General features: G+C 34.7%; 2 protein-coding genes across 7 annotated transcripts; both read left to right on the forward strand.

Annotated features, from left to right (window-relative positions):
* The first annotated feature begins 6,664 nt into the window (after positions 1-6,664).
* LOC123924383 (traB domain-containing protein) lies at positions 6,665-10,251 on the forward strand. 5 transcript variants are annotated; one of them, XM_045977275.1, is made up of 7 exons: positions 6,665-7,384; positions 8,109-8,221; positions 8,694-8,782; positions 8,861-8,935; positions 9,092-9,199; positions 9,371-9,466; positions 9,567-10,251. In XM_045977275.1, exons 1-7 carry the CDS (start codon positions 6,936-6,938, stop codon positions 9,852-9,854), a joined length of 1,218 nt encoding a protein of 405 aa, XP_045833231.1. In that variant the 5' UTR covers positions 6,665-6,935; the 3' UTR covers positions 9,855-10,251. The 5 variants fall into 5 exon arrangements, with proteins under 5 accessions (XP_045833231.1, XP_045833229.1, XP_045833232.1 ...); XM_045977273.1 differs by having other exon boundaries at positions 6,709-7,384; positions 9,365-9,466; XM_045977276.1 differs by having other exon boundaries at positions 6,823-7,384; positions 8,096-8,221; positions 9,365-9,466.
* A 1,480-nt stretch (positions 10,252-11,731) lies between these two features.
* Positions 11,732-15,679, forward strand: LOC123914008 (serine/arginine-rich splicing factor RS40). 2 transcript variants are annotated; one of them, XM_045964975.1, is made up of 6 exons: positions 11,732-11,851; positions 12,300-12,410; positions 13,834-13,946; positions 14,022-14,260; positions 14,550-15,233; positions 15,345-15,679. In XM_045964975.1, exons 2-6 carry the CDS (start codon positions 12,305-12,307, stop codon positions 15,373-15,375), a joined length of 1,173 nt encoding a protein of 390 aa, XP_045820931.1. In that variant the 5' UTR covers positions 11,732-11,851; positions 12,300-12,304; the 3' UTR covers positions 15,376-15,679. The 2 variants fall into 2 exon arrangements, with proteins under 2 accessions (XP_045820931.1, XP_045820940.1); XM_045964984.1 differs by lacking the exon at positions 11,732-11,851 and adding an exon at positions 13,288-13,609.
* The last annotated feature ends 957 nt before the right edge of the window (positions 15,680-16,636 follow it).

Below are 16,636 nucleotides of genomic sequence, written 5' to 3' on the forward strand. Positions count from 1 at the left end.
CCCCCGGATTGTGCCTTTTCCGTCCTCCTGAAGAATCGCTTGCCTCCGACTATCCATGGATTTTTTGCGATAGCCCTACAAGCCTTCACCACTCTTCGACCCCGGAATGCCTTCCGTACTTTCGAAGTTTTGCTTGGCTCCAAACCAACCTTGGAATTTTAGGTGGTTCCACAAGCTGCAACATCAAACTCTCCTTGTATCCAACTACCTCCAGCAGTCTCACAAGTTACCAAGTCTGATCACCTGTTGCTTTCAATTGCCTCCCTGAAGATCCTCTCAAGGTCTTGCACTTCTTCAGCCACAATTGAAACATAACTCACAAGGTCTTCATGGTCATCCCCCTTTGGTTCAACAATACCACTCTCCTCCATATCTACGATTAGATAGCCAAGAGCTAATGTTGACTGTCTACCACTATTGGAAGACTCCACCTCAAACTGAGTTTCCACCAAAGTATACCCACCATGATCTCCACCTTGTAACACAAAAGACCTATTCAACTCCTCTGAAACATACTTCAAGCTATTGTTAGTCTCCAACAATTCCAGTTCAGTTCAACACCTAGTAAACCTTGTTCACTAGTCCAACTAAACTCATGTCACTAACAGGTCCACCCGAAGTCCCACAACTCAACCACATTATGAGAGTCACCACTAGTTATAGATGCATGACCAACTATCTTTGCATCTAAGTTTAGGAACATACCTCACATCGTGTAAAGAAACTAATGATTGCCAAACTTCGTAAGACAAACTGAACTCATACCTTGAACCTTCAAGCTTTCCGTCTTCAAGATGAACGGCTCCACCTTCAACTAGCTCTAGAGTCTCAAAGTATTCATTCTTTGACCACATGTGATAGGAGCATCAAAAGTCCATGACCCAAATACTCCACCAGTTCCCAACTTCCACTAGCACCTCTACATCCTCATAATAAAGTTGTTGTTTCAGAAGTAACCCGAGTATTATTACCACCGCCTCTCCAGGCCGACCTTCTTCGCCATCTCCATTAACTCGTTATCTTCGAGGCACCGGGTAACAACACTCCATGTTTTACCCATCATCCCGAACATTAAAATTGCTTCCATCTTCACTTTCCACAATTCCAAATTGCTTTTGGAAAGTCCCTCGATATCTGACTTAGAACTTATGGTGCTCGCTTCAAATTGTTCCGATTGCCCCACGGTGGGCGCCAATTGTTGTGAATTCGTCTTAAAATCACACCAATGAAAACTTGATGTGTGGAGCAATAGAACGGCAACCATATAATTAAGAGGAATAAACAATAATAATAACAACCGATAAACGAGATAAAGGAGAAGAAAGAACACGATAATTTGTTTACCCAGTTCGGTCCAATAATGACCTAGTCTGGGGGAGAGAGCAGCCCCTCCGTTCCACTATATCAATGAGTAACTTTACAAGGAATTCCCAAATTGGGTTACAAGAATTAATCCTAATTCTACCCAAAACCCGAATCTCTTCCCGTGGCCAAGAGACTCAATTTGATAAGTGTTTCCCAAGGTGTACCACAAAGATAGTTCTCCCACCCTAGAGTTGTACCAAGAGAAAAAACTTTTTTCCTCTCTAAAACCCTAGCCCTTGTGTGGTGGCAAACCCTAATCCTTGCCTCTACATCTCTACTCTCTTGAGTTGCTCTCTTTCTCTCTCTCTCTCAATTTTTCTATGAATAAAGCACTCCCTATTTATAGAAAAATAATATGCCAAAAAATTAGTAACAAATCTATTTTAAAATAAAACAAATCCAAGTCAAAGTATCTTCCAAGAAAATATATTTTTTTCCCAAAAAATCTTCAAAACATCAAAGATGCAAAAAGATTCAACAAAGATTTTTCTGACTTCTTGTAACTGAGATTTCAAGGCATATCCAACAATCACAATTCAGTTTCACAATCCTAAATCATGGAGGGGGACCATGCATTACCTCCAACTAGAGCTGTAAAAAGGGCCTTAAGGGGCCGGCCCTTTAAGGGGCGGACCCACTTATTCCTGATTATTAATTTTATTTAAATTTTAAACAATTTTTCTAGTGTCGTGAACTTATTCTCTTTTTCTTCAATCAGCACTGTCCACGATCGGCACCCTAAAAAAACTGTGTTTAAAATTTAAATAAAATTAATAATCAGGAATAAGTGGGTCCGCCCCTTAAAGGGCCGGCCCCTTAAGGCCCTTTTTACAGCTCTACCTCCAACCAATCATCGATGATATATCTCAATGGGATCTTTTTATGATCATCAAAAATAAAATATTCGATAAAAGATTGTATCCAAAACACAAATAAAACCAAACGATAGCTAGACAAAAAAAATTGTAATGATTAAATTAGAATTTTAATAAGTAAAAAAAAAAAAGTAATACTAATTTCTTTTTTACATTGTCTTTTTGTCCAACATAATCACATGGAGACACATATGCTTGTTTGGCTGCAATAATTTAGAAGTTTAAATGGAGGGCCAGCCAAAAACTGGGTAAATAAAAGAGGCATAAGAAAACGACGGATAGGTCAAGAAAGACCAAAATGACCGTGACCCACAGACATCAGGTATCTATGAAGATCAACCAACCGAATTCGATCAAGTCAAAAATTAAAAAAAACAAACAAAAGCAACATACTTTGATGTCTGAGAGAGTTCACTTTTTTTTTTCTTTCAATAAAAACCTAAAGAGTCCATACATTTTAATTCAAGTCATATTGTTAGTTTGACGTTTTTATTCGAATTTAAATTTGGATATTTGACATATATAAATTTTATCAGGATTTGTTATTTTTTTTATAATACAAGATGACCGACCCGACAAAAGAACTAGATATTAACTACGCAAAGAGTAGAGACTCCTATTGCATCGGCATCAAGGCGTTCCCTAATGTCATTAGGGCATACATCAAACAAAGCTATCCCTTTAGGTAGAATAAAAGCCAAGTTGGATAGTCCATCGGCGCAATTGTTCTCTTCTCGGTAGATATGTTTAAACTTTACTTCCCAATTCAAAGACAACATTTGTTGAATGCTTTGAACAATTCTGTGAGCCATTACATTCCCACCACCTCCATTTTGAATAATGGAAATAACGGAAATGGAATCCACGCACAACTCAATACGCTGAAATTCTCCATCTCTTGCAAGCTTTAAACCTTCTAATACACTCCAAAGCTCGGCCACAACAGCGGAACATCACCCAATATGCTTGCCATAACTCTTACTCGAACCATCGGTATTCACTTTAACGCACGCTATACTTGGTGCTGCCACTTCACTTGAATTTGAGTTCTTACTCCCTTTCGGAACTCCTCTGCTATTGCTGTAGCTATTTTATAATCTTTCGCTATCTTCCAAATCCGCATCCATACTTCCGGAGGTCTCGATACATTGTTATTTTGTCTATGAATGTTTACATATGTACTTTGCCATTTATTACGTTTTGATATTTGTTAATTGTTGATAAAACTTATTTTATAGAAAATTGTTAATAAAACTTTTTTTTACCCATAAGATGAATAAGTGGATGACCGGGGTTTGAACCCGACCCCTTACATATATAATGCAATGTCTCTGGTAACTGAGCCAAATTTACGGGACACATTATACTTTTTTTTTGTTACAATAGAGAAAACAAAAGAAAGAAAAACAAAACAGCAGTGAAACTACTCTCGATAAAACCCACGCCATGCACGTCAGCGAGTAGCGGTAGAGAAAGCTCACAGGGGTAGAGATTGTCACTAGGTGGAGGTAGATAGGGCACCCATCTTGATCAATACATCCGCACACGCATTACCTTCTCGGAACGTATGATCAATCACAACTTCCCAATCTCTAGCAATAAGCTGACGGATGTTGAACACTTCATTAGCGAACCGGTGATAGGCAGACACTTTGCCATCTAATTACGTTTTGTTAGATTGTTAATATAAAACTTCCTAATTGTAACTGTAAAAAAAAAAAATCCTAATTGTAACATATTATAATTATATTTAGTCAAGAAAAAATTGTAACATTATATCTAAAATTAAATTTATGTCGATGCTTTCTTTTTAAGCAAAAGCCCAATAATATATAGTCTTACTTAGAGCTGAGAATATCCAACAACAAGGTCATAAAATTGAGTTAAAACGAACAGGATATTGCTCATAAAACATCAACCTGAGACTATAATTACAACCCAAATTTATCAGAGTATCAACAACAAAATAATTTACTTCAAGATACGAAAGATAAACTTTAATGTCTGGAATCATAGTAATTATTTGTCAGATTTGATGCAACAAATGTTAGCCAGATACGTTAATTATCCATATTATCCTTCCTTACGACACTAGTCGTAACTTTGGAATCCTGGTGAGGCGGATACTAGCATGGGAAAGGCTTTTAGGTCTCTCACCATGGGAAAATTACATGTGCCGTGGATTAACAATATTATGAGCCGTTGGAAAGTCGCACAATACATTGAGTATTTGAGTCTGATCCAATCATGTAAATTAAATTTGTTCCAAAAAAACCACCACGCTTACTAGCGAGTATGATATTAACAAAATTACACAACTCATAACATATATATCTTCGAGAAGGGTTATATTGACTCCAAGAGTAAGTTATAAAAGCTACTCCAAATCATGACCTTTGATTTTAATATTCATTAATGGTTAAGATTGATTGATCATAAAACACAAAGTGGAGCTTATGTTTTTATTGTATTGAAAAATTATCAAAACATACTTTAAATAAAAGAGAATGAATTAATTATAATCATTAATCGTGAAAACAATGATTCCTCTCTTGTTTTTTTTTATGCATAAAAAATTATCAAGAAATAAAATACATTAGAATAAAAACAAATAACTTGTCTAGACCACAAAAAAAATCGATACATGTTCTTATAGAAATACTAGCACAAGATGAACCAAGGCTAAGTGGAAAGAGAACCAAGAACCTGCATATAGCAGAAAACCAACATACTAGCTACACAACTCATTCTACCACCAATCAACCGAAAAGAAAAAACATTAACTATTCTTGCTCTGTTCTTTCTCTTTTTCAACGGTTTTGAATGATCCATCTCAATATAAGGTTCACTATTTAAGTATTAGGATCATAACCTGTTGAAATATTTTCACGAGATGTTTCCACTTCTACTGGCATAGTACTTCCTCCGTACTAAAATAATTGTCACATTTTATTACTGCATACTTCCCGATGCACAATTTTGATCATTAATATTTTTAATTGTTTACTATTAAAAATTATGAAAATTTTATATTTTGATAGTAGTCATTGAGACAAATCTAACAAGATCTCATAGTCTAATATTTATCTTTATACATTAGTAAAAATATATGGTCAAAATATCTTGTATGAATAGTGCATACAGTCAAATTGTGACAATAATTTTGAGACGGAGGGAGTACATGGAACCTCTTCAAAAGCATTGACATCCATTACTAGAAACATGTTTGTTTCTTCAACAAAATCATTACAAATTAAATTATTAAATTAACCTATTGTTCAAATTTGTAAAAAAAGAAAACAAAAAATATTGAACTAAAAAAAAAAGTATCGTAAAAAAAGCATATATATACTTGTAACAAAAAAACATACACCACAAAAAGAAATGGTACACTTGTAAAATAGAAAAGAAAAGAAGCATAATGTAAAAAATCTTTGTTTTCAGGCATGATCAAAAAATAAATTTTTGCTTAATAATTATAATTAATTCATTCTCTTCTATTTAAAGTATGTTTTGATAATTTTCCAATACAATAAAAAAATAAGTCTCACTTTGTGTTTTATGATCAATCAATCTTAGCTATTAATGAATATTAAAATCAAAGGTCATGATTTAGAGTAGTTTTTATAACTTTAGTTGATCTGCTAAAAAATAAGGGACTGGACAGGACAACTGTAGTTGTACTGTGTTTGATTGTAAAACTGTTTCAGGAACTGGACAAACTGGGAGGCAATGGACAGGACAAAAACATAATTTTTTGTCCCTCACTAAACCACAGCACAACTTTTTGTCCGCAGTACAAGTTGTCTAAAATGCCAAAATACCATTTTATTAACAAAATATCGTATAAGACAAAAAATGTTCAATATCCCAAAGGTTTGTTCTGTGCTGTTCTGTCATATATTGTGCTGTTCTGTCTTGTACTGTTCTGTCCGGTAATTACCATTTAACAAATCAAACACATTATAACCCCCCACTATATCTTCTTCCATCTCATCTTCAATAGTAGCTACACACCAAGGCTCGCCTAACTAACATCACCTTGCTCTTGGTAGATTCGTGACAAGTCTGTGTCATGCTTCATAATCCTAACAAAGCTTCTAATTCTCTCCAAAATATTTAATCTCCACGTTTTAAGCCTAAACCACATCCCTGCCTGCCTTTATTCAATTATTATCAATTTAGTCTAAAATAATGTGATTTTAACTATGTTTTGGGCTTCAATAATGTGTGTTTATATTATACGATATCAAAATTAGTGTTTCAATTTAGAAAAAACAAATATAAAAAAACTTGTAATATTTTGAAAAACGATTTTAGAAAATCTATTTTTAAAAATACAAAAAAAAAAAATTAAAGCTGAAACAAACATACCCCTGATTAAGTTAGAATTGATTTTTAGGCATAAAAATATAACAATATACATGGTACATCAACGATAATATTTGTATATTCTATCTTTCTCAACATCTTATTTTATCTCGATCTCATCTTTATGACACATAAAATTTGGGGGTGTCCCCCAAACATTTTTCTACATAAATAAATATATATGAGGCACAAAAGGATTTCTCTATTTTGTGTGAACAAAATACTTAGTAATCACTGCATAAAGACCAAAAAATGCAAAAATAATAAAGATGATTGGTTTTCATCGGTTGAACGCTAGTGTCTAAATTCACAGTCACAAATTTCATGTTATTTCCTCTCACTTTTCACTTCAATATCTTTATTCATTCACCATCCTTCATTTCCATGGATTCTTCCATCACCAAATCAACCTTCCCAATTTTCACCACCAACCCATTTTTCCTCTCCAAAACGTCTTCTCTCAGACCCATAAAAGTTTCCGTCAAACCTCCACCTCCAGACTTCAATTACAAGCTAGAGATTTCCAAAGAATCAAGAGCTGTTATTGCTGAATCTTACCCTGAATTGCTTGATTTAGCTGACAATGGGAGCTTGGTTTTGGTTCAGAAGAAGAGGTTTGGTCCTGTTCCTTCTTGGAGGACTGAATTTGTTGAACCTGACTATATTTGGTTGATTGGAACTACCCATGTTTCCAAAGAATCAGCTTTGGAGGTTGAGCGTGTTGTTAAGGCTGTCAAGCCTGATAATGTGGTTGTTGAGCTCTGCAGAAGCAGGTAAGTACTGATTGATGTTTTCTTTTTCAGAACATGAATTTTAATTAAGTTATGATAATCATGTAATGGTAATATGTGAATCAAGTAAGCTCATCTAGTTAGTTAGTTAGTTAGTTAGTTAGTTAGTTAGTTAGTTAGTGTTGAGATTATTAATTGTGAGTAAAAGTCTTAAGTTGGTTGGAAAAGTTGAGATTGAGCAACATATGAGTGAGAGGACCCATCAGCCTAATGTCTCAAGGTTTTGGGTGAAAGTGTCGTGTCAAAATAACTTGTACGGTTGCTTAATGCCCAATGTGTCAATCCAATCCAGTGAGACACTCCCTCACAGCCCAAAAGCTAGTTATTTAGTTATATATTTAATGTCATTATAGTCTCTCCAGATAATAAAGGAAGAACAAATCCAATTACTAAAACATTTTAGTATAAGTTTAGAGCTTATTTTGAAATATTATTGATGCAGTTGACTAAGTTGATAGGGTCGTATAATTTTAGAGACTAAATTGAACGTTTACTCCTAATTTTATACATTCATTAGTGTGTGTGTGTGTGTGGTGATGGTCCAACTATTTATTGTGCTTAATATGAATGTGTAAAATTTACTTTTATCTATAACTCTTAGTTTAATTTTCCAACTCAAATTATAAGTCATATAGAATATAGATGAATTTTGTTATATATTGTCAATATGCATCATAACTTCAATTGTTGCAGATTTCATTTCCAGAGCTGGGATCATGTATGCTGATGATGATCAGCTTGACAAACAGTTAAGATCTACTATGTTTTCCTTGAGCGGGACTGGGTTTTTTGGAGCTATTGGCCGTAGCATAAACCTAGGTAAGCACAATTTTGTTCTACTTTTTTCTCAGGGTAATCCTAGTATCTTAAAGACACATTAAACTCCACCCAATATAAACCAAGTTTAAATAAATAAATTATAGTGAATAGGCAATTTCATGTTCAAAACTTTAAGCATCGGTCAAAATAATCACTGATTTTTCCATTGACAAATACATATTTGAAATTTTAAAACATCGTTCCAGATAGTCCCTCTATTAACGTCTACAGTTCAAGGCTATTACATGACACATTGACCGGACATATCACAATGCACATTAATCTCACATTTCAAAGATAAATTTGTGAATTCACACAAATAAATTTCTTTTGATTCCTTTTTATTTCTTTCTCATTTACATGTCTGAATAAACTAAAGTCTTCATCGCTTTTGGAATATCATGAGTTGGTTTTGATATTTGATATCTACACGAGAAACATGTATGCTTATTGTTTATGATCTAAATATTAGGTGGTCAAACTGCTTTAGCATTGAGATTACTTCTGGCTGCTTTTTCATCAAAGATCTCTTCAGATACTAACCGCCCTTTTGGTGATGAGGTAGTTTCAAAGTCTTCTATATTTTTAGCTTTTGGAATTATAGATCTCATTTTGACAAAAACAATGTTTGTTATGCAGTTCCGTGCTGCTCGAAAAGTATCAGAAGAAATTGGTGCACAATTAGTTTTGGGAGATAGGCCAATTGAAATAACAGTAAGTGGATATTACATGGTTCTTTCAAGGAAATTGTCAAATCAATTAATTAAACCACTGTTTCAGATTTTTATATATCGAATTTGAAACTATGGAAACAACTGAAATATTCCATATGATCTTACGACGATGGAGTTTTTATAATCTGTTTTGTAGCTTCAGAGAGCATGGAAGGCTTTGAATTGGACTCAGAAGTTGAGTTTATTGAAAATAGTTATCCTTGGAATAACATCTTCATCAGACATTACTACAAATAAGCTTGAGGTTAATTTTCTTGCCTAGTTCAACTTCAATTTATACTAGTTTTTATGTTACATGTCCCGCTTTTATATGCCTGTTCATAAATATTTATGATGCTAATATAATCTGTGCCAAAGTTTGCTATGGTAGTAGTTATTGAAAAACTTAAGAACCAAATCTTGTTATTAGTTGCAGAAAGCAAGTTCAGATGATGGTACACTTCAGCTTTATGAGCAACTCAGTTTTTCATATCCATCTCTATTGCCACCTCTTATACATGAACGCGATACTGTAAGTTTTTCATCCTCTCAGTCAAAAAATTGCATTACAGTATCCTTTTGCATGTGACAAGTCCTACAACTACAAGTAAATGATGGCGATTTTTTTGCAGTATCTTGCATGGTCTCTAAAGAGGAGCAAGGCTGTAAATAACTGTAAAAGGGTGGTAGGTGTAATTGGAAAAGGCCACATGAATGGTGTAATATATGCACTGTTAGCTGATACAGGGAATTTGAGGTTTCGAGACCTTGCAGGGAAAAATTCATATGATGGAGGTTCTGGTGGCTGGCTTGATGGTCTAGTCAAGAGTTTAGTGAGGGATACGGTGATCGGCATTGTCTTATGGGCCTTATATGAATTGGTTAAGGGAGCTTCTTTTCCCATCTTCCATGATTCTTAAAAACCACTCCAGTCGGAAAAAAAACACCATTTTGTCTAGATTTTTTCACGCAGATGTGAGAAAAAAATAGTTTTTTCTCCATCCGGACTGGTAAATTCTAAGGGGTGTGGTTTTTACGAAATCAGTGGTGGGTAAAAATAGTTCCCATTGGTAAATGGTGGAACATAATACAAGGCTATTTATAGGAAGAAAAGGGATAATTATAAGATTTATTTTTGCAAGTTATGTGTAAGTAATACTTAGTAACTTATCATTGATATGTAAAGGTTTATTTTATCAATTTGAACCTCTAGCCAGTGAAACGGATACAGATTACATATACCTTTTTCGAATTCAAATTGTAAATACTAATTCATCTTAGTGCAAAAGAGAAGACTCCAGATTCTCAATTCTCATATGAATATGAAAGAGAACTTGTAACTGAAATTCATCATCTATTGATTGAATGAGAAATTTACAGTTGTAATTGATGGATGAAATGGGAGCCATCTATTGATTGTTATAGCATAAGGATGACTGGTGTATGATGCTGAATGTTAAAATCTTGTTGAAGGAAGAGAAGTCGTTAAGCATCACAGGTAGAAGAATGAGCTAAGGCACAACAATATCTCACCAACCACATCATGTGACATTGGGGACTACTAGCTGTTTGTGATCAGCAATATACTGGCTTAGCTTTCATATATACATATACTTAAGTTTGTGATACTTACAAGTTACAACAAATTATTTATTTTTGGGTTAAATATTTTTTTCTCACTATTTTGGTTTTCATTTCTATAAAATAGTCGCATGTTTTTATCTCAAAAATTTATTATTTTAATTTTAGTCACTAATGATCAATTTATGTTGAATGTTATGGCCCTTTTATGTTTAAGATGTGATTATATTATATTTATATATTTTGTTAAATTTATTAGTCCATATTATGTTAAAATAATATCAATAGCATATCAAAATTTTGTCCATTAAGGATTAAAAACAAAATAGATTTTTTTTAAATGAAAACATGTGATTTTTTTTATAAGACGAAAATTAAAATTCGTTAATTTTATAAGGACGAAAAACATATTTAATAATTTTTTTTTATGGAATTTGTCAACAAGATTAAGATATTTAAACATGATTTCTCTAAAATAAAATAAAAAAACTAACAAAAGGGTTTTTTTTCAAAATGGCATATCTAATAGGGGTGTTTGCGGTGCGGTTTGGTTCAATTTTGAGCATAAAAGTCATCCTAAACGCGAAATAAAAATTCATGCGGTTCGGTTTGGTTCGGTTGATTTTTAAAAAGTCATACAAAGCATACCAACCCAATGCGGTTTGGATTGGTTCGGTTACGGTTTACAACATAACGTTTCAGTACCGAACAATTTCAAACATAAAAAAAAAAACTTAAAGTTCCAAAATAACATTGTAATATCAATAAAAATTGTTTATCCAAAATAACATTATAGTATCTTGCAATTTTAAATATAAAAAAAACACTTGAGTTTCCAAAATAACATCACAGTATCGATAAAAGTTGTTTATCCAAAATAACATTACAACACTAAAATAACATTATGGTACAAAAAATAAAAACAACTTGAAGTTCCATTAATTTGGTCGACTGACTTGGTAATTGAGCTATGTATATTGGAATATAAATATATAATAGTAACTTAACGCGGTTTTTGCGGTTTTTACGGTTTGCGGTTTTTGCGGTTCTGGGTAGTAGGCTATAGGTTCTGAGTTCGATTCCCGGCTCATCGTAAAAAAAAAATTAATAACAAAAGGACTAAAGTGCAAAACCTAGTACAAAGGTAAAAGGGTACATGGGCAAAACAAAAAGACAATCTAGTCCATCCATCCATCCATCACAATATATACATGTTAATTATTTTTTTTTTTTATTGAGATTTCATTTCATTTTGTGTTGGTCAAAACAAAAAAATATCTCTGAATTTCTCTTCTCTGCACTGCCTAGGGTTCCTCCAACCGAACTCTCTTCCAAGGTTAGACGCAATCCATTTCCACACAATTCAATCACAAATCCAATGTTTATTCCCTTTCCACCTTTTTCATTCAACATTGTTTTTCTTGTTTCTTTTCAATTTCCACCTAAAATCCAGATCTGAGATTTCAATTCACCATTGTTACTCTCTTCTCTCAGATTCTCCCTAGTAATATCATTATTTTACCTGTTACTGTTAATTTTTCATTTTTGCAGCGTGTAAATGAATTGTTTAATTAATTTTCTCATAGATGATTTATGATAGTTGTATTAGTTTAATTTTTCTCGTTTAATTGATAAATATGTGTTGATGCTTCAAGGGGTTTGTTTTTGTGTTTTTGAGTTAAAAACTCAAAATGATTTTTTTTTTTTTTTTTTAGTTTGATAATTATGATGTTATGCATGCTAGCCTGGTGTTAAGTTTTGAATGTTTGTCAATTTGTGTTCAGGGAAAATGAAGGCTATTTTCTGTGGAAATTTCGAATATGATTGCCGGGAGTCTGAGCTGGAGCGGCTTTTTAGACGATATGGGAAGGTTGATAGGGTGGATATGAAGGCTGGTAAGTTTTTGTTTGTTTATTTTTTCTCTCAATTTCATGATTATATGTATTTGTACATTTTAAGATGGATGGTTAATAGTATTTCAATCTCAGTTATTTTTTAGTTAGGGTAAATTGTCATGGAAAATAAAGCCTATAAAAGATCGAATTTTGATAACTTACAATCTGTTATTCTTGAACCAGGTAGATTATATAATTTCCTAACAGACAAGTTTATTGTGCATAATATTAATAGTTGTGCGTGAGTTTTACACCAGATTGTTGCTTGGGAAATGTAGACTAAATCAATTTAAGAATAGAACGCCGGGTTTTTGTTACTTGGGAAACATGGATTGAATCAATTTCCATATTATTCAATTCAGTAGTTCAATAGAAACACTATATTACTTATATCCTCTAGGGGCGTACGGGATGATTTACGGTGGAGCAGGGTCTCATATGAGAACTGTCTTTGTAACACGGCATGACTGTTTAACTTTATAAATTGGTTGGTTTAAAATTTAATTGTTTCAACATGGGAACTGGAAACACTTGACAATAAAAGCACCTCTATCTCTATGGGTTGTCATCCGGTACAGTATGTTCTTGATGGGAGTGACAAATAAGCATTGCGCATGTTGCACAACTGCGATTAGACCTTTAAGCCATCCAGCAGTAGCGGTGCCGGATCAGACTCTATCCGATATTTGGCGTCACCTTCTTGCAAGTCAGCAACTACATCGCATCCTCCAAAGTTGGTGGTTCAGTTACAAGAGATGGACCATGGTGTATAGTACCTTGTTGAGAGTTTGTGGGGGGTTTTCAAAGATATCTTTAAGTCAAAAATCATGTTTTTTTGAGGCATCAACCCCCATACTCAACATTTTCTTTGGCGCAGGATTATCTTTGCATATCCATTTACTCCCAAGCTAATGGATGGGCTTTTCAGAAATGTGTTTCCTGCCAATGATGCACATCTTCGAATCATTCAATATGTTCCACAATGGCATAACTCTACGTATTCCTCAGTCACATTTGCCTTTCAATTTTTGTGCCTTTTGCCAGTCTTCACTTTCGGACATGTTTCGAGGTTGAAATATTGCCAACCTCACAGCAGAGGCAGCTGAATGAATGGAGAATGCACTCACTTTCCACTGACCCACCATGAGACCTACACTTTTGGATTCTTGTTCTTGACACCACTTTGTTTATTACGCAAGGTCTGTTACTAATTCTGTTGGTCAAATTAGTTTATAAAAATGAAGAAGTTTACCAAAATTTTAATTTCCAAGTTGTTGGTATTGTGTTCGTGCATAGCAGAAGGGTCAGTTGCCACATCACAAGTGAAGTGTTTCTTGATTGGACTGTTTGACTGAATTGTCTTTTCTCAGTTTTGTGATAAATGTTAATACAAAATTAAGTATTTTTTTTTTGTGGTGTGCAGGATTTGCTTTTATCTATATGGAAGATGAGAGAGATGCTGATGCTGCAATTCGCGCTCTTGATCGGATAGAGTTTGGTCGAAAGGGGCGCAGACTTCGTGTAGAATGGACAAAGGTACTAGAATGCTGAGTCTAAAATGTTGTTCTTTCCTATTATGTTTTCATCATCATTGGGTGTATCGTGTTGCAGGGAGAGCGTGGCATTCGAAGGCCTGCTGAGCGTCCAAAAAGATCTTCAGCTAATGTAAGACCATCAAAGACCTTATTTGTAATTAATTTTGATACATACCAGACCAGAACAAGGGACTTGGAGAGGCACTTTGAGCCATATGGTAAGATAGTCAGTGTGAGGATCAGAAGAAATTTTGCATTTGTTCAGTATGATTCAGAAGATGATGCTTCCAAAGCACTGGAAGCTACAAATAATAGGTAATTCAGTGTAATTGTTTATTGGTCAAGAATTTTCCTTCTTTCAAAACTATCATAGGCTTCTAGTCATTACTTGTTTATTGTCAACTTCAGGTGGAATGGGGTATGGCTTAGTATGTCTCCATACCTGTGTTCTCTAGTTGGTTTGCATGGCCAAATAACGTGTTATCATTATGGATGCCATGCCAAATGTTTTAAGTCCTAGGCAGTTTTATCTTCCCATTTTGGTTTTGTAACTGTTTTTCAACCTAAACGATAATCTGACTTCTTTTTGAATCCTGATTTGTAGCAAGTTGTTGGATCGGGTTATTTCAGTTGAATTTTCTTCTAAAGACGATGACGCTAGGAGAAATGGACATAGCCCGGATAGGGGCCGTGATCGTCAACGTGACAGAAGCCGTGATGGAAGGCGATCACCCAGTCCTTATCGTAGAGAAAGGGGTAGTCCTGATTATGGCCACGGGCCTAGTCCATATAAGAGAGAGAGGAGCAGCCCTGACTATGGGCGTGGCAACAGCCGTAGTAGAAGCCCCCCCTATAAGAGGGAGAGGAGTAGCCCTGCTTATGGGCGTCGAAGCGTTAGTCCTTACAGAAGAGAGAGGGATGGTTCTGAGCCTGTTCGTGGCACTAGCCCCAGTCCTTATCACAAAGAGCGTGGGAGAACTGGCCGGTCTCCCTCTCAGAGTCCCGAAGAAGGAGAGAGGATAGACCTTCGAAATGATCATGGATCTGAGCATAGTCCTTATGACACTGTGAAGGATAGCCCTGAAAATGGCCATCACCGGAGGCATAGTCCTGATGCAATAGGGAACCCCAGCCCATACAATGATTCTAGAAGAAGCCCTAGTCCTGATGCAAAAGGGAACCCCAGTCCATACAATGATTATGGAGGGAGCCCAAATACTGTGCCTGAACCCAGGGACAGTCCCAACTATGGTGGTGCTGAAAGTCCCATGCAGGAGCAATATCGCAGGTTGGAAGACATTTATTTATTGGTTGAAGTTTTTGTTGTTTATTTTATCGAGCCTTTTTACATCTGTTTGATATGTTTGTTGTTTCAAATGTACGTATTTGTGATTTGCAGCCAGAGCCGGTCACCCCCTGCAGAAGAATGATTTCAGTCGTTGATGAAAAAGCCCGAAGGACCAACAGATTGTATAACATGGTCATTACAAGACTAAATTTAGTTTCAGCAAATGGCATTAGTGTAGTGTCGATAAAGCTTTGAAACTTGTGGTGGTTTGACAATTTTTCTGGTATCTATTCATTTAGATAGTTTCATACTTCAATCTTTAATGTTTTAGAATCTTTGTTTTTAAAGGCAAATAGTGGTGCCTATTTGATCAATATTATCGAACTTGTGTAGTTTTATAAAAGTTGTCGCCAAATCCTTGTGCGCCCTTGAGGCATTCAAGGTAATTGATTGCCTTTTTACGCTTTGAGTTTACTAAATGAATATTGGACAAAATCACATTGTGCCCTGATCATGGGTTATAAACTGGAGGCTTTCTAGCACTGAAATATGCCAAGGTATTATAGATATGTGATATGCCAACAGGTCTTGTAACTTGTCTGAGAAGATTATCCATTTGGTTGTGTGTAATCTGTATTAACTGGTCTGATTCAGCCATGTCTAGTGAAAGTTGGTGATTAGATAAGATGTAGTTGAACCTGAGAGAGCTCCAGGTATAAAGAGAACTTCATCAGTTTAGGCTGTGAAATCTCCAGACTTGGTGTGGTCTGTGGTGTACTATGACCCTTTAAGCTTTGTTTCAAATGTGATTGATTTCAAAAGGTGAAACCAATAGATCTACGAACACAGAAACCCATTTGTGCTATTCCATATGAAAGTCTCCAATATATACAGAGGAATTGTTATTTATACGCACACCTATGAGAGACATGATCTATCACACTATGCATCTAATCCTTTAACCCAAACTACAACCTACGTGAAAATAGAATTAATACAACAATGTCATCCAACAAAATCAAGGAAATAAACCAATTATAAACAAATAATTTATTCATGAAGAGAATACATTTGGTCTAAGCAATAATTTGATCGGCGAACAACGGAGCAAGTCCATGTTAAAATACTAGAAACTAACATCTGTCTATAAAAAATGGAAAGAACGGTCGGAATCGGAACATATTTGGCTAGTCTCCACCCTAATTAGTTTTCATGAAAGATGTGAGACCAAACTAACTGCCTCATTGTAGGTGTTGTAAATTCTTTTTATACTCTCACTTTTGAATGCGAGATTTGATTTTTATACTACTTACTGTTCTTAACGGAATTATGAGTATGAGAATGACTCACAATGATGATGGATTGATGGTGTTCTATAGCAAGTGTGAACTCAATCTCATCAT

Source organism: Trifolium pratense, linkage group LG1 (genome assembly GCF_020283565.1).
Source record: "Trifolium pratense cultivar HEN17-A07 linkage group LG1, ARS_RC_1.1, whole genome shotgun sequence".
NCBI classification, from domain to species: Eukaryota; Viridiplantae; Streptophyta; class Magnoliopsida; order Fabales; family Fabaceae; genus Trifolium; species Trifolium pratense.